This window comes from Schistocerca piceifrons, chromosome 5, assembly GCF_021461385.2.
Source record: "Schistocerca piceifrons isolate TAMUIC-IGC-003096 chromosome 5, iqSchPice1.1, whole genome shotgun sequence".
Classification (NCBI taxonomy): domain Eukaryota; kingdom Metazoa; phylum Arthropoda; class Insecta; order Orthoptera; family Acrididae; genus Schistocerca; species Schistocerca piceifrons.
In genome coordinates, this window is record NC_060142.1 from 441,096,020 (window position 1) to 441,115,427 (window position 19,408).

Consider the following 19,408-nt stretch of genomic DNA (forward strand, 5'->3'; position numbering starts at 1 on the left):
AAGACACGAATAGTCTGTGCTTGAAATGGCATTAGGAAAAAAAAACTAAGTTGTGCTGTAAGGAATGCAATGTAACTCTTTATGCTTATCTGTGCTTCAAAACTTCTCACAAACATTTCAGCAATAAAAAACTGTTAAACCTTGTTTTGAAAGAACATAGAAGTATGTCACTATTGTAAAAATGCATCATAATAAAAAAGCACCTCACATGAAAATGAAGTGTAAATATTGTAAATAAATACCACAAGTTTTTCCAAAGCCAGTCCAAAGAAGAGAACAAAACAGAAAGCCAAAAAACAATGAGTGTGGAGTGTGTTGGAAGCACTGCGCATGGCAAGCATGCCAGAAGCATTCAGCACCCAGCGCACAGCAAGCAGCACAACAATGTAGCACACGAGGTGCAATCACCAGTGTTACACATGGCAGTCAAAGGGTTAATAACCTGCCATTGTAGCAGCAGTAACCAATCTAACAACTGCCCCAGACACTTGTTGTCTTACATAGGTGTTACAAACCTCAGTGCTGTATTCTGCCTGATTACATATCTCTGTATTTGAATACACATGCCTATATTAGTTAATTTGGTGCTTCATTGTATATGCATGGTGTCTCCATTCAACACCTACATCTCCAGCGACATCCCCCTGAGTACTTTGCAGTTCACATCTTATGTTTGGCAGAGAGTTAGTTCATAGAAAAACTTTTATGCTATTTTTCTACTGGTTCACACCTGTAAAGCACCTGTGAATAATGAACAGCTAAAAATTTCCATGTCATCTTTGATTTCTCTAATTTTCTTACTATGTTCATTCCTCTCTATGTATGTGGGTATCCCTGAATGGCTAAGGAGTACACAGCACATCTGATGTCGCTATCAAGGTAGCTATCAGTGTGTAGGATGTACACAAGGGTTTCTTAGGTTACGTGTTTCTCCATCTAGTTCAGATAATGAGGGCTTTAGGAGACTCCAAAATATTAGTGTAAGGTTCAAAGAAATGCTGCCCACAGATGATGATATTAAAGTCCTAAGGATCAGTTGCTGAGGCATTCTCAACAAGGTCCCAGAATTTGAAGCACTCTTTAAAAAACAGTGGAACTCGCATGATACTAGGTACAGAAAGCTGGCTAAAACCCTAAATTGACAGCAGTGAGCATTTTAGGGTAAACGTGAATGGATATTGAAAGGGTAAGCTTATGAGAAATGAAGATGGGGTATTTGGCACAGAGGACAAAAAAACTCAAGTCCGCTGTGACAGAAACTGAAGATGTGTGTGTGACCATGTGGGAAAGACTGTCTCAAGGAGAGGCACTGAATTTTAATAGGATTCTTCAACTGATCAACAGACTCACCTCCAGATGTAACCAAAAACTTGCCAATACATATGTTGCCAATCATGCTGTTATCATTGGAAGAGACATATAACAACCAACAATGGGATACACACCTACTCTGAAACTGGTATTGGTGACCAAGAGGCAGCTGTAGCAACAATAAACACCAAAGGGCACTCAAAACAAGTATAAATGTTTATACCTTCAGCAAAGTAGATTGAGGGTGGTAGCGTCATATCTCAAGAATGATCTTGAAACCTTTAGCTCTGGACATGAGCAAGGAACTGTAGTTCAAGTTTACCCTGTATGGCATACAGTCCCTCTGAAGAAACTTTCACAGAAACACCAATTACTACAAAGTGTGAAACAAGGCCTAGGTCTATAGAGAGAGACATGCCAGAAGAAACACTTTTGGCTGTGTGAAGGGCAATGCACAAAGCCCTCAAAGAATACCGGAATAGAATCTTATCAAACGTCATCTCATAAAATCCAAAGACATTTTGGTCAAATATAAAGGCTATTAGTGGCATCAAAGATAGTGTCCAACACTCATGGATGAGGCAGGAACTCAAATTGATGTTAGCAAACAAAAGCAGAAATGGCAAATTCCATTTTCAATTTTTCCAATTCTAATAAATGTCCAGGAGTACTGACTGACCCAGTTTAATTCATGTCAGTGCTGTTGAGAAACAGCTGAGATCACAAAAATGACAAGACTTCTGGGCTTTATAGGTTCTCCATTAGATTCTATACAGAATCTGCAATAGTGTTATGCCCTCTTTTAAATATGATACTGTAGCCCCCTGGAACAAACAACTATATCGAGTGCTTGTAAGAAAACACAGCATCTGTAAGAAGCATAGCAGAAGTGACCCATCACTATTAACATCCTTCTGTTACAGGATCTTCATATACATTCTGAGCTCAAACATAATGAGGTAACTCAAGCAGAATGATCTCTCCATGCTAACCAGCACAGATTCTGAAAACATCTGTGATGCTAAATACAACTTGTGCTTTTCTCATAAGACATCCTGAATACTATGGATCAAGACAAGCAGGTAGATGTAGTACTTATTGACTTCCATAACATACTTGACTAAATACCACACTAACATTTATAAATGAAAGTATGATCATATGGGACATCAGACAAAATGTATGACATGATTCAGGGTTAGTTGATAGTGATGGAGAGTTATTTAGAAAAGTAGACGCAGTTTTAGGTATGCGCAAGGGAAGAATATTGGAATCCTTGTTGTTCATGTTGTATATTAATGATCTGGCAGGCAATATGAATAGTAACCTCAGACTTTTTCCTGATGATACAGTACATATAATGAAATAATATCTGAAGCACGCTGCAAAAATATCCAGTCAGATCTCAATTAGATTGCAAAGTGATGTGATGATTCAGAACTTGCTTTAAATCTTCATAAATGTAGAATTTTGCACGTAACAAAACACAAGAATATAGTATTCTATGACTACAATATCAGGGAGTCTCAACTGGAATCACTAAAGTCATACAAATGCTCAGGAGTAACGGTGTGTAGGATATGAAATGGAATGGACACACAGGTCCAATCATAACTAATGCAGATGGCGGACTTCTGTTCATTGGTAACATACTGGAAAAACGCTATCAGCCTACGCTGTCGCTTTCTTACAATACACTTGTATGATTTTATTTTTTTATTTGCAAGTTAAGTTCCATAGCACCAAAGTGAGGAGCAAATCTCCAAGTTCATGGAACATGTCAATACATGAAATTGCAAATAAAATTAATAACAGATAAAAATAAAATGTTTATGAATCTGAAAAAAGTCAGGACATAAATTTAAGTAAACACAATCAACAATACAACAAGAATCAGCTTAATTTTTCAAGGAACTCCTCAACAGAATAAAAGGAGTGATCCATGAGGAAACTCTTCATTTTCAATTTGAAAGTGTGTGGATTACTGCTAAGATTTTTGAATTTGAGTGGCAGCTTATTGAAAATGGATGCAGCAGTATACTGCACACCTTTCTGCACAGAGTTAAGGATGTCCAATCCAAAAGTAGGCTTGATTTCTGCTCAGTATTAACTGATGAAAGCTGCTTATTCTTGGAAATAAGCTAACATTGTTAACAAGAAATGACAGTAAGAAATATATATACTGAGAGGCCAATGTCAAAATAGCCAGACTTGTGAACAGAGGTCAACATCAGGTTCATGAACTTACATCACTTATTGCCTGAACTGCCCATTTTCTGGGGCAAAAATATCCTTTTAGAATGGGAAGAGTTACCTAAAAATATAATACTATACAACATAAGCAAAGTAGACTGTGAGCTGCTCCCCGTATTCCGTAATGGTCCAACTTCTGGAGCAATATTTTGTGATCAACACAATCAAACACCTTAGTTAAATAAAAAAATATGCCTAGCATTTGAAACCTTTTGATTAACCCATCCAGTACCTCACGGAGAAAAGAGAATATAGAATTTTCAGTTGTTAAACGTCTTCTGAAGCCGAACTGTACATTTGATAGCAAATTACATGATATGAAATGATCAATTATCCTTACATACACAGACTTTTCAATAACTTTAGCAAACACTGATGGCATATAATTAGATCTAAAATTGTCTACATTATCCCTTTCTCCCTTTTTATAAAGCAACTGTACCACTGACTACTTCAATTATTCAGGAAACTAACCATTCCTAAAGGAAAAATTACAAATAAGGCTAAATACAGGGTTAACATGTGCAGCACAGTACTTTAATATTCTGCTAGGCACTTCACCATATTGATGAGAGTCCTTAGTCTTCAGTGATTTAATCATTGACTCCATCTCCCTCCTGTCTGTATCACACAGTAGTATTTCAAACATCGATCTCAGCAAGGCTTTTGCCAAGAAAGTTATATAATTCTCTGTAGAAACTAAATTTTTATTTAATTCACCAGAAATGCTCAGAAAATAACTGTTAAATACTGTACCTACATTTGTTTTATCAGTAACATAAATATTTTTACTGCGAACTGACTTAATATCATCGGCATTGTGCTGCTGACCAGACACTTTCTTCATAACTGACCATATGGTTTTAATTTTATCCTGTGAATTAGCTACAATGCTACTTAAACATGTGAGACCTATATCGTATAAGACTGACATAGGATATTGGATGTACAGCCCACTGTGTATTCTTCTCATAAGGATTGTGAAAATTACATTACTTACAGTATGTAAAGAGGCATTTAGGCAGTTGTTCTGACGAAACCTTAATCATGATATGATGCAATGGGAAAAACATTCTGGCATGCACTTTATAGTGGTTTTCAGAGTATGAATATTGATCTATTCCAACAAAGTGGACACTATAAACCTGTATGGCAAAAACTGTAGATATTATGACAACATTCAGTTAGGTTGAATACTGTGAGTCTGGTATTCCCACAGTATTTTTTTCTTCAGTTTTCATAATTAAACCACACAATTTAAAGCTGAATCATGGTATGACAGTCATTGTACATGTATGAATGAAGTCCTGAAAATCCTACCCAGAGATACATTATTAATATCAGTATAGTTCACTTTGAAACATAAAACATTTAAGTAAAAAATTAGATACAATAAGAGTTGTTACATTTGGACTTTTTCATACATCATTTGGAAGTTACAGAAATTAGATGAATCTATGGGGATTCAATCTACTATCTCTTTAATGGAGACATAAGGAGACAGGGACTAACTATTTCTGAAAGCTAGAACATAAGGAAAAGAGCAGCATTAAAAGGTAAAAACACTTCATAACAGAATATTTTAAGATATAGTTCTACCTGTAAGTGTTCAATGCTTTCTCTGCTCCCAGCACTATGAATGTGAGAGCTCCAACAGCTATCTGACTCTCATCTTCCATTGCCTGCAGAACTCGTAAAAGTAGCTCCACCACTTCATTGGGGAGCAGCAGCACAACTATCTTGTTTCCACTTGTATGGACTGTTGCAATTTCCTTAAGGTGTTCTCTAATTATTCCAGCAGTGTACTGAAGTGGAACTGGAAGACTGATGGTCATATTCAATCCATTTTCATAAACTGATGCATAGTCTACAAATAGCCTGTAACTGTCTTCATATTCTATTCCATCCTGTAGGAATATAACAGAAAAGCAACTCCAACCCAAATTTTGAAGAAGTGCTAGCACAGCTGCTGCATAAGCTTTGCTGGTTGGTGCCAGCTGGAGTGGATATGGAGCATATTTCTTTCTGTGAGGCAGTGGGCCCCTGGCCTCTGAAGCAAACACTGGAATCTTCAAGTAATTTACTGAATCCATTACAGCTGATACTAAATTTGTCCCTCCGCCAACAATAAAAGCAACTGCACTGTTCTGGGAAGCTCCATTTCTGTTCAGAGACGTGTGAAGGGTTAAGAGATCTGCTATGTCTTGAGCAGCCTTCACAGGGCTTCCACATGAATCCAATGAAACAGCAGCAAGATTTATATATGTGCTGTTCTTATTCACCTGAAATAAACAAGAATAACATAATATGAAAAGTGTATTACAAAAGACTCTTAATCTGCACATTACCAGTTACTTCATACTACATTCACACATTATGGTTGCTGGTAACCAAATTTTGTGAAGTCAGTCCATATTCTCATAGATTAAATTCCAAACCTCTCTGCAACATCTCATGGAGTGAGGGTGTGTGATACTGTTGATAGTGATTTGCCCAATGGATAGGGATGTTAAATAGTAAGCATACTTTGAATATTCTTTATTCTTGAAGTTCCTAAAACTAGATAACATCACACAGAATCCCATTTCAAAAAGTTGATATATATACATTTGAAATCCAAGGGTACCCTTGAACAAAAGGTGACTTTTGTCAATACATCTTTTCTGAAATGGAGTGATTGGTGTTCTGAACTTCCCTTTCAGTTACGAAACATCTGGTATTAGTTTGCTCACCCTTCCATTGTGAACATGAATGTTGTTACTGCAAAAATGCAGCATTTGTAGTATCAATAAATATCTGTCATGAGATATTATTTCACCAATAATTGAAGTTTTGAAGAGAGTATCATTTGACCACTACTCAGAATATTTCAGTTTTTTAGTTCTTGCCATGAGAAGAGTTACTGCCAAGAAACAGTACTTTTCTGCTATACACATTTCTTTTGTAGACCTTCGAACAGCTTCTTTCCATGAAGAGTACTGATTCTGATTCCGATTCTTTATTTGCCGTTGATCACATGTAGTGAAATAGGCTTTATAATCATGTCAAGACACATAGGAAGTTACTATATTAGTTAGTGTTTACATTACAAGTACAAATTATTTATGGTACATTAATCAGTTGTACAGTATTTCAATCATAGACTTCAAACTCAATTTCTATATTACAAGTATCCAAGAATTCTGTAAGACTGTAGTATGGATTGTCTGTTAACCATCTGTGCAGTTTACTTTTAAAATTATTGAAAGGTGTATTGAATGCAGTATGTGGTAATTTGTTATATAATTTCAAACAGTTCACTTTGTAAGAGTTGCCTGTTTTTGTCAGCCTATGTCTAGGAATGTCAATACGCTCTTTGTTTCTGGTATCATGAAAGTGTATGTTCTTTCTCGTGTTAAATTTTGTTCTGTTCTTTTTAGCATATATTAGTGATGCATAAATATAAAGATTTATCACTGTCATTATTTTCATTTTGATGAATAAGGGATGGCAGAGTTCCCTTGGACCAACCTTGCACATTATTCGTAGCACCTTTTTCTGCATCAGTAGTACATCAGTAACATGACAGGAGTGGCCACATAGTAACAGGTCATAAGACACATGAGACTGAAAAAGTCCAAAGTAAGCTGTTCTGAGATATTTGTTACTTACTATATCAGACAATTTCCAGATGAGATAGGACACACTTAATAACTTTTTGCAGACCTGGTTGAATGGGGTTGCCAGATAAGTTTGGAATCAATGTGTATTCCAAGCAGTTTTACAGATTTTGGTTCTGCATCTTTAGTCAGTCCCAAGTGCAGATGCTGGGTTTTCTCTGGATTGCATAAAAGTTTGCTAGGCAAGAACCAGTTTCGTGTTAAGGTCAGAGTGTCCTGTGATTTCTGGTGTAGCTTTTATAAATCTCGATCTGTGCTGATTAAGGTTGTACCATCCACTCAGACCCAGCATATGATGGCAAATCATTAATTGCAACACTGAAGAAGAAAGGACCAAGGGCAGAGCCCTGAGGTACACTAGATGTGACTATTCATAGAAGAGTGTCTATTTTGAACTGACACAAATTGCCTCCTGTTATTTAGATAAGAATTGATTATTTCTGTCACTGTATTATTTATACCATAATACATAAAAATGCCTTTCTCAGATCAAAGGTTCAAGTGAGACTGTTTATTTTCAAATGCAGTTGATGTCTGACTAACTATTTCAAGGACTGCAGAGGTGGTGGTTTTCCCTTGTTGAAAACTGTGCTGTCTATTACAGAGAAGGTCATACTTTTCAAAATAGTTGATTAGCTGTTTGCGGAAAATTGCTTCAAATATTTTGGAAAAGATTGGAACAATAGACACTGGTCTATAGTTTTCAGGGAGGTGTTTTCTTCCCTTTTTGTGTACAGGTATAACTTTGGAAATTTTGAGCTGATCAGGGAAAACTCCAATTTCTAGGCATTTCAAAATGGCTCTGAGTACTATGGGACTTAACATCTGAGGTCATCAGTCCCCTAGAACTTAGAACTACTTAAACCTAACTAATATAAGGACATCAAACACATCCATGCCCGAGGCAGGATTCGAACCTGCGACTGTAGCGGTTGCGCGGTTCCAGATTGAAGTGTCTAGAAGCACTCGGCCACAGCGGCCGGCTTCTAGGCATTCATTCATAATAAAAACAAGTGAATTGCAAATGAGGTGTATTGTTCTTTTTATTGTGTAGTTAGATAGCCAATAGTAGTCTGTGCTTTTCAAGTTTGAAGATTTTCTGTTATATCTGTGGGTGTGACAGGATCCCATGAAATTCATACCCTTTAGGTAACTGGTACGTCTGACTATTTAATTTTTTATTTCAATTCCTTTACTGTAGTAGTAAAATATTTATTGGGCTCTTATGGTTCATGTAGAACATCTTGTGTTTGGGTAGAAGTATGTTCTTGTTTTATAATGTCTCAAGCAGTCTTGCTTTTGTTTGGGGCTCATCCTAAGTAATTTTGAGAGGCAGCTTGTTTGGCAAGTTTAAGGTTGGCTTTATAATGTTTTTTACATTTCAGGTAGTCTTTATAATAAGTATCATTTTGTTCTGTCGCAATTTGCCATTTTTATATGTTTTGTACAGTGAAAGTATCTTTTCCCAGAAACTAGCAAGGTCATCAGTGTACCATTTAAACTTTTTACCTTTTCTATTTGGTTTAGTACTGTTTCTTTTCATTGGTGAGCAAAAGTACCATAAGTCAGTATATGTCTTAAGGAAATTATTAAATAGAGTTTCAACAGTTGATTGATCTGTGTCATATTTATAAGCAAAGTCCCAGTTTACCTTTCTGAGGGAATCTGTGAATAACTTAAGATATTCCTCTTTCTGACCTCATGTCATGCTTGCCTTCTTATTTGCAGCCTTATAATTCTTATCAGACTGTGTATCCTGGTATGTTAGGAGTAGAGGATCATTATCAGCAAAACATTCATCTGCACTACTTACACTATATAGGTCTCTTGAAAAATTAACTATAATATTGTCCAAACAGGCATTTCCATGTGTCAGGCTATTGTTAGTATAATATATATTTAGTGATATGAGTAGGTTTATGAATATTTTTGTGTTGAATTCCTCTGTGTCTAGCAAGTAAATGTTCAAAACACCACATATTGCTACATTTGTTTTGAGTTTTATGATTTTTCTCATCATCTGTTCAAATTTCTCGAAAAATGAGTTAACATCATTGTTTGGAGATCTATACAAGCTAACTATTACAATATTTTGATCTATTAGTCTTATACAAGTAAATTCACTATTTAATTCTGTGGAAGATGAACTTACATCTATTTTAGAGAATTGTATACATTGTCTGATAAATATTGCGGCCTCTCCATTTTTTCTCTCATTTCTACACATTATGGCTGCCAGAATGTACTCATTAGGTATGAGCAAATATATTTGATATTCTGTAAGCCAATGTTCTGAGACACACAGTACATTAATTTTTTTTTATTTTACAAAAATGTTCCAACTCGAACAGCTTGCTCCTAATGCAGCAAATGTTGACCTTTTTTTTTTTTTTTTTTTTTTTTTTGCAAAATATTTCTTCTGTAGGTTGGTTTATATTTGTGGTAAGTTCCCTCTGTTCCCTCTTGCCATGCCGAATCAGGTCCATGTCCATTGAAACTGTTCCTTTCATAGTCACTAATATCTAATTATCTTACGTTTGTAAATTTAGCACAAAAATATCTCAGTTTATCATTAGTTTGCCTAATTTCTGTATTGACACATGACCAATCAGGCAGGTCATACCCGAGTGGTAGAGTGGCTACAATAACATTGGTGAAGGATAAGTATTGTATTACTGAGATCACTTTCTTGATGAATCTATTGGTATTGTTTTTGTTTACGTCATTTACACCTCCAATCAGCACTACACAGTCCTTTTTTTGTGAGTTTGGAGCATTCATTGTTTATACCAGCAGTAACTGTCTCAAAATTTGGCTGTGGTTTTACTTCACTGTAAATACTTATACTGTTCCCAGCCTGCATTGACATTATATTCGAGATGTTTCATGTATGGCTGTCCCTAAATAATTTCACCTCGTCTTTCTGTGGACATGCTGCACTTTCACGTAAGACGTCTTGTATTCATTAGCAATTGAGTGCTGAACAGTTTTTTTTTCATACGGTAAGTCGTAACATTCTTCAAAATTGGTCACAGTTAATTTGCTTACCCTTTTGATTTTCTCCTGCACAATACTTGCACAGATGATGTTTTTTGCTCTGTGCCATGTATCCGTACTTGAAGTGTAGAAGTCATTCAGATGAGATTCTTTTCCACATAGTCTTTTCTAAGTCACTTTATTTTTCACTGAGAGCAATATACCTGTTGTTTAAAGCATCAGTATTACTCTGAAGCACTTTTATTATTTTGTCTTTGTCCCTGATGGCGTTTGTGATTTCTCATTCATGTATTTCCATGACACAGGTGTGGCATGTCCAAGTAAAGTCGTTCGTTGCAAATTCTACACTCACTTTCAAGCATTTCTCATGGAACCAGCATCGACACATTGTGCACTGAACTCCTTTTTATCATCTTATTATCACTTTTAATTGCATTTTTGCTGTGACAGTTTTCATTAATAACATTAACCAGTGCCATCTTGCTGAATCGTACAGTTTAGTAACTATCAGTCTCGTCTACAATAATTGAGCCTAATTCTGCACAATGTCTGAAAAACTTGTAGTGCACTAGGTTTTCAGAAGCGCAATAGTCACACCAGAATATACTGTGTCAAAATCGTGAACACCTGGTTTCATCTGCTTCCTGTACCTCTGAGATTTCAGATGGAAAAAAAAGAAAAAAAAAAAAGAAACTCACTTCCATTACCACCATCCATGAAAATACATTCTATTTACTTGTCACAAAGCACATGCTTACACATTTTCAAATATGTGACAATACGAAGCAAGGCACAAGTCCAACAAACTGCTGCTTCTGCCATCAAAGTCACATCGAGGAACCATTATTAATGCTGCAGATTTCTGGGTTCTCTACAAGTGATGGTGTATTACCTCGTTGCAAGTGTTTATTAAGATAACCTCAAAATTATACTACTAGGAAAAAGACAGACTGCTACTCACAGTATGGATGACCTATTGAGTTGCAGACAGGCTCAATGAACAGACGGTTACAAATTATAGCTTTTGGCCAAGCACTTCATCAGCAAAGAAAACACACATTTACACAAGCAAACACACCTCACACAAAAATGACCGCTATTACTAGCAGCTCTGACTGGTCAGAGCTGCCACTGGTAGCGGTCATGTGTGCATGGATTGTTGTTGCTTGTATTAATGTGTGTGTGTATTTTGGTCAGAGCTGTTGGTGGTAACAGTCGTGTGCTTGAGGCGTGCTTGAAGCAAAATGTGTAACGGTCTTTTCATTGAGCCCATCTGCAACTCAACAGGTCATCTTTATGGTGAGTAGCAATCTACCCTTTCTTTAGTATTGTTGATACTCCATCCTGGAGTTTCCATTGTTTGAAAACTCAAAACTTATATATCTGACATTAGCACTCCTGGCATGCTTAGCCCCTGTCACATATATACATCAGTAGCATTGGAGGCATGATGTCAATGCATAAATATATACATTTGTAGCAGTTATAGGGTTAAGAAATGTCTACATAATAGTAACACTAAAGATTCTGCATCAGCAGCTTCTACTGTGATGTTTCATAAAGTCAACAGCTATTCTTGTGATGAATTTTACTGGAAACATTAACAAGCATTTAATAATTTTATTCCAGTTCTTGAGAGCTTCTGAATGCAACTGGAGAAAATACTGTATCTCCAAAACTCAATAAGTGTGTGTAGGACTCTCACACTGAGAGATCCATACAAACTTAATTATGTATATAGACAGTTCATCTATAGGTTTTGATGAGTGAATTTGCATATATCAAAATATGTGAAATAATGGCCATATCTTTTGATTGCACTGACATATAAGCTTAATGCTTTTACTGTGCCAAGGGAGTGTAGACCTCAGTGTTTGACTCACATTTCAACTTGATACCTCTACCCATTCCTAAGAAAAGGTGTCTTGACATACAGACAGACAGACAGATTGACAACAAAATGATTGTATAAGGATTCCATTTTTGACAACTGAGATACACAACCCTAAAAACTAAAGTTGTCTCAATATGTAAATTTTTTATGAATAATAAACTACTCAGTACCTAGCACATGATCATTTGTGTAAAACTTAACTCCAGTATTTTCAGCCTTTATGAAATATCAAAGAGAACATCTTTTATACAGAGATACACCACTTCCAATCTGTCATTTTTAAAATTCATTTAAAGATAAGTACTTCCGCATGATGATAATATGAAGTTCTAAATTTTTCATGCTTATAGCCTTGTGTAGCTGCTACAGAACAAAAATTTCATAAATTTTCAGCTGCAAACTATGTATAGGTCTGTATTATAAATGTTGGTTTACACAACACAAAAATGTATCATTATCTATGTCTTCCAAGGAGACCTTACAGTGCTTTGGATTAAATAATGTTTTAAAAGTATTCATTTAAAAAAATTTCTTTAGAAAATACTTGCTGTTATGAGTAAAAAATCACAAACTATAGTTTATTAATATTGTGCTACAAATCATTTATGCACTTACTTGTTCAATGGCCCATAAGAAGGCCTCTAACTGTTCAATGCCTTTCTCATGTAATTCTGATCCACATTCCATGGGGTTTATTGATGCTTCATGTATATCAAATGCTGCAGCAACATAAAATTTTGTGTTTTTTATCTTTTCCTGTTGCCTCAGTGCTATCGTTCTCACCCATTCTGCTGTTTCCAGTTTGCGATGATGACCTCTGCATTGTGAACAGCTAGTTCTTGTTGCACACTGTGATGTCAGTGACGAAACTACAACCTCGCTTCCCATATCTCTGTATGTGTATACGTCATCCAACAGGTTAAGTGAACTGTTCGAGAATAATGCTACCTGGACAAATAACAAGAACAATTTACTCTTAACACACCATTTAATGCTAAATTCATGTATGAACACAGAAATTTCTCTTTTTTTTCAAAAGGAAAATTTACTTGTGAAACCTATAAAATTACAAAGAGACAGAATGGCAGGAAATTCCAGTAGTGTTGATAAATACTGTTCATTCAAAAGTGAAAAAAAAAAAAGTTATTCATACTCTCTCTGATGTCTATCCCTTCAGCTTTCTTCCCATTTGTCCCACAATATATGGGCTACCTCTGAGTCTGAGTGATCTGCCCTTCTCTCTAACATTCCCAAACTCTCATTCCTCCCTGAGGAAGAAGTTGTATTTCTGAAAGTTATGGACAGTTTTTATACATAAAACCCTCTAAAACAATATTATAAGAAGAAATGCCTGAAAATCTTTCATGTTTAAATTAGCAGTGAAAAATGATTTACAAATTTCGTAAGACAGAGACTCATAACACGTTTCTCTGCTTGTTTCAACACGTGCATACCCTTATCAGGTCATGGTCTGCCTCATCTATTCAAAGACTGCTGGATGCTGAATGTTTTCACAAACTTCCACGACACATTGGTGAAGTGTCTCTGCAATAGAGTTTTTTTTCTGTGCAAGCCAATTTTTTTAAATGACAAGATCACTAGTAATTCAAAGTACTAAGGTTGAGTTAGTATGATGGCTAGTAACTGGTCCTCCCCTACCTGTCCATTTGTCACAGTACAAATCAATGAGCTTGTCACTGAGATGTGGTAGTGATATGTAATCTCACTGGCTTTACTCATTTCCAAGTTCTGACATTATGGAATCACAATAGTTGATTAAGATAAGAAAGAAGGTTGGAACTTAACATGTAGATGTATGATCTTTTATTTCAGATCAACTGGTGCTAAACACATTGTGTACTGCGTTATGGATTATGACATATTTCAATTTTGATTATGAGCTGGAATCAAACTGCTATTGTACATGATGGCTGAAAGCATCAGCATTATGCAGTGGGTAGGATGAGTGGCAAAGAACAGCAAGATATCATGGAAGGGGTTTGCAGCATAATGTCTGAAGGTATCTGACAAGAACTAAATGTTAGATGCAGTTTGTGGGAGAGACACCTCTTAGCAACAAGTAGGTGGACCTGTCCCAGGCCTTGATGCCTGGGAAAGAAAAAACTGACCATCAAAAAATTATGTTTTCTAAGATTTAGCATGAAGTGATTAGAACACCACATTATAAAAAGGGAAAATATTAGTAAAATGGCTTTTGTGGCTTCACAGTAGGGCCTAGTCTAAATATTATTAGTAGGAGCTACAGACTATAATGTGAAAGACAACATGTTAGTTGTTGGATGAGGTGAGGCCTGTGTCAAATTTCAGTTTCACCTCAGTTGCATAAACAGCTTTCTGTTTGTTCATTTTATGTCAACAAAGTCTGAATACATAGTCATGTAGGCAGTGCTCTTATTGGTGGAGTTAATCTACATTTTGATGGTGACAATATTTACAGCCTTAATTGAAGTTAATGTAATGAACAAAGCAAATGTCATGTAATATGTAAGTTGGACGCTGTTGATTATCTAGCTGTATACAATCTCAGTGTTGTTAATAGATCATTGCAGGTGACCTTCTGGTCATGACTGTGGAGTTACATTATTCAGCGTCTCTGAGAATATCAAGTGACTTATTGTTAACAGACCTGAAACTATTCTAGTGTTTTGTTTTTATGTCCTGCATGGTAGAGCAGCAGTGTTTATGGTAATTTTATATGTGAGTAGCTATTTCAGTGAACGTGAAGTGTCTTTGTAATTGGAATTAGTTTTCAGTAGCATAAGCTCTGTATATTCTGATGAATGCCATTTATAGGTGTGCATAACTGTTGTAACTAATGTATGCCATCCAAAATAGAGGACATAGAGCCTCAGCAAAATGAAGATGAATGAATTTACCGTATAATACCTATAATTCCAGCACACACATTCCTTTACTGTATCATTATGATTTAAATCCACTTACAAATTCTGTGTGACGGGGTGTGAATGCATGGTTGGAATCAAGTGGAGGTCATTTTGAACATTTGTTATCAGTATCTGTCTTGAGAAATTTGTGTAATGACATTTCATTACTACCTTAAAACTGAGGTCATATTTTTATGGACATTTTTAATTCTTCCTGTGTGCCAAATCTGCTTGAAAAGTTTGCAAAAGCATTTCTGATACTGTAACAATATGAGAGAAGGAAAGTTGCTATTTGCCCCCTCCCCCCTACACACTTTCTCTTCAACCCTCCGTCTAAACTGCAACATTTCACTGTCCGTCACTCCCATCGTACTATCCCTCCTCCTCCCTGCCCCAGCCTCCTCCTTACCCCCACCCAGTCGCCACTCCCATCTTGCACTGGTGCTGCCGTTCACAGTGTAGTTTCAGCTCTCTGAGAGTACAGATGTGTGTGCAAGTTGTGCTTGTGTGAGTGTGTGTGTGTGTGTGTGTGAGGACCAGGGGGGAGGGGGGAGGGAGAGGGGAGGTGCACATTACCATTACTTTATCTGGCATATAGTTCTTTCTTTTGTAGGGAAGAGATGACCAATAAACATACTATATTGTAGAATAAGGCTTTTTCATCTCTATTAATTTATTTTGTAGACAGTGTTGGTATCACTTTGTAATTAATTCTACAAATTTATGATCAAATAAAAGTATCCAGGATTGCACAAAAATAAAGAAATGCAATTTAAAAAGTTACTACATGTGCACCAGTTGAAACTAAATGTTTACTAACCCTTTCATAGTGAACATCAGCAGATGTATGACTCCATTCATGGATACTTCTTTTAAGATTAAATATTTCAATAGGAACATTTCCTCCTCCATTTTCATTGAACTGAAACAAGCTGCTATGAATACCATCTGCTCTTTCAGAAGTTGTTGATCTGAGATATTGGTTTAAAGTCAATGGTGACCTGAAATACATTGACGTAAAATTTTAATGAGAATACCTGTCTTGATCCATAGTTATCAATGAAAACAAGTATTTCCTTATATATATTAGACTTGGATATTACACATTTTTCACCTGTTTTTAGCTGATCAACGAATTTAACTCTGTTTTTTAACAATGCAAAAGCATCCATGTACCTTCTAGTACATTATGCACAACACCACAATTTAAAGTTTGAAAACCTGTGTCCTTTGTGAGACATAATATGATAAACATTCTGACATAAATTATTTTCCGAAAAGAAGAAGAGGCCTGAGTTGTATACAAGCACCTTGAAAAGACTCTAAGCATTTAAACTTCACCCAGAAGGCCTTCTTTGGAAAAAGAGAACATATCCACATTCACACAAGCACAACTAACACCTGCATGGCCATTATTATTGGCCGTTGTGTCCTATCTGCAGACTAATATCATTGTTATTCCCTCATGGACTTTTCATTATTTAATTTTCCAAAAAGTGAAGATGTCAAGGACATAAAACATTTTTAAACTGTTAGATAGAGAAAAAGTGTACTCATCAAGCAGTGGCAGAACACACACATAAAAGAAGGTTATAATTAAGCTTTTGGAGTTGGTGGTTCCTTCTTCAAGCAGAAAGATTGAAAGGGAAGGAGAGGGGTAAAGGAAAAGGACTGGAGAGGTCTAGGAAAAAGGACAGATTTTGGACATGCCATGGACTTTGAAACAATGAGTCAAATGTAGCAACGAACATTTGTGCAGTTTGGTAACTACAAGAGATCTAATCATAAATAAGTGGCTTGAGCTTGATACAGGACACCTGAAGAAACTTGTAGATATATGGTCATCTTATGCCCAATATGCTTATTAACTTGGGGTATATGTAGAACATACAATCAGGTGTTCTTGCACATAATCACTACTGAAGTCATTACATTTTCTGTGCCATATCCCCGTGCCACAGAAGTGTTGTACCTGCTCTCTCTACAATTTTATCATTGCCTATTGAACTACATCATTGTCTGCAAAAGCCCACCACCTACATTTTTCTTCAATTTTGGAGATGACAGGAAGTTATTTGATATGATAGATGGACTGTATTTGGATACACTGACATTTACTATGACAAGTCCCTTTCAACTGTAGCCTTCAGTCACCATTTTTACCACATAGAATGTGGAAAGTTTTCAGTATCCCTTCTGTCAACAAGCATTTTATAAAGAACAGCTCACAAAGCATATATATTATGTTGATTCATAAGTCTTCTGATGGTTTATGACCTGGTGGGTTGGGTAACTTCAACAGTTCCCTGGATACTTTTGTATGTTGCTACTGATCACCCTCCAATCTTTGTTTCACCACTAATGTCACTGCTATCCTGTAATCATTTGTGACAATTTTATGTTTATTCATAACATTCACATCATGAACAAGAATCAGTTAATGAATATTAGCAGATATTTCTCATTTTGTAACCAGGATTTGAATCATGGTGAAGATTTAGTATTTCATAGGATTTTGAATTAACATGATGATTTGAATGTATTTTCAGGATATGACAGTGCAGCAGATGACGTCTGATAAACTGTGGTAGATTATGCAGACAATAAGGAAAAAGACAGTGTTAGCAATTGTGAAAAACAACTTCTATTACAGTTTTACTAAACATTTCTGTTTTCAGAATAACTTTTAAACTTAGTATGTCTTCTACAAAAATTCTTCATGAAAAATAAAAGGAACCACATGATAATCAACCCAACATTCTAAATTTCTGCAGCTACTTTGCGCATTATATGTGGTTACCATGACATTCCAGAAAGACAAATTACTTGCATTCAAAAGACACTGTTGAAAAGGATAGTCTTTTGACTGTAGGAGGACAGGGCATGACTTATAAAGACTTAGAACAATGACAGAGAAAGAAAGAAGGAAAATACAGCAATCCTTTTGTGTGTCACTCCTGTAGAGACCACAAAGACAAATTTAGAATAAATAATTGTGCACATAGGTATTTAATCAATCACACTTGCTGCACTCGATACATAAATGGAACAGGAAAAAACCTTCATGTGTGGTACAATGAGAAGTATCATAGCCACGCATTTCAAAGCAGTACACATATCACAGCTATAGACGTAGACAGAGTGCAGGAAGATTAGTCATTATCCAGGTTTGTAACTGTTCTTTCGTAGACAACTACAGTGAATTTGCTTTTAGGATAGTCACGAACTCATGATTGGTTCTCATTGTTTTATCTTTTAGTGGAATTTTGCTACTGGTCAGATATGTGCTTATCCTTAGAAAAACGTGCTACTTCTGGTTTCCATGTCAATTCTGTAGTGCTATCATGACTGGAAGGTTGGTTTGAACACCACAGTGCTTTACTAGACGTGATCTTATTAGAGGTGGTAGGATGACCTTTGAACTGATGTATCCAGTCAGCAATAGTGGGACTGACAGTTTAACATGGATTCTGAACCATGGTGCAACTCAGCATTTTTTATGCTAACAAACATTGGCAGGGGTGAAAGAAGCGAGAAGTATCAGATAAAAATTATAGGATTGATGAGAGATTGATCCAAGATCTCTGCATTAGTTTGGCATTTTACCACAAATCAACAAATAACAAGGTATTTAAAATTAAACACCAAAAGTAAATATAAAATCCTCCTTGTAGTTGGTTTCAGAAATATTGCTCAAAAAGAAAAAGTATCAACAGTGAATGCAAGATGAGCATCAACATAGGCACCAAGTGAATATGATGCAAATGCTTACTTACAAAAGCAGATCATCTTTCATACAGTGTAATAGAGGAAAGGTTTGGAAAAAGATTTAACAATTAAGTGGCAAAGTTGCTTCAGACAGTTGGTCTACAGGAAACACTGTAACACAATGTGAAAGAAATCAATATGATATACTAGCATCAGGCAATTTTGCTAGCATTTTTTGTTCTTTTATCTTTTCAGTTTGTCTTACTGCCTTTTACTTAATGTTAGGCCTTGGGGGATTTTATGACTGCAGCACTGTATGAAAAGGAAAATTAACTTGAGAGAAAACTGTAAATTTACAAGGTGATTCAGGATGGGCAAAGTAAAACTGGTCTGAAAAGTTTTTAGTATAAGACTGAGGCAAGATTGATCCTTGTAACTGAACATCACAGAAGATGCCGGAGATGACTACCATTAATATTGAATCTTCACTGTATTCAATTAATCAGACTGTGAGACATGTGTAGCAGCTATGTCTTAGGGACAGCACCAATATCATTTTCAATGTTCTGCTGTAGTTCATCCATTTTGTGGAGGTTATGACCCTTCAATTTGCCCCACAGGTAAAAATTACAGGTAGAAAAATCAAGTGATCAAGATGGCCAGGAGACTTCACTGGCTCT

General features: G+C 35.9%; 1 protein-coding gene across 1 annotated transcript in view; it reads right to left on the reverse strand.

Annotated features, from left to right (window-relative positions):
- Positions 1-19,408, reverse strand: part of LOC124799226 — a 94,638-nt gene that overhangs the window by 27,712 nt on the left and 47,518 nt on the right. The window contains exons 8-10 of the mRNA XM_047262765.1: positions 15,841-16,021; positions 12,730-13,062; positions 5,164-5,846 (exon numbers count right to left, since the gene is read on the reverse strand). Coding sequence (XP_047118721.1) covers positions 5,164-5,846; positions 12,730-13,062; positions 15,841-16,021 — 1,197 coding nt within the window. The remainder of the gene's footprint in view (positions 1-5,163; positions 5,847-12,729; positions 13,063-15,840; positions 16,022-19,408) is intronic.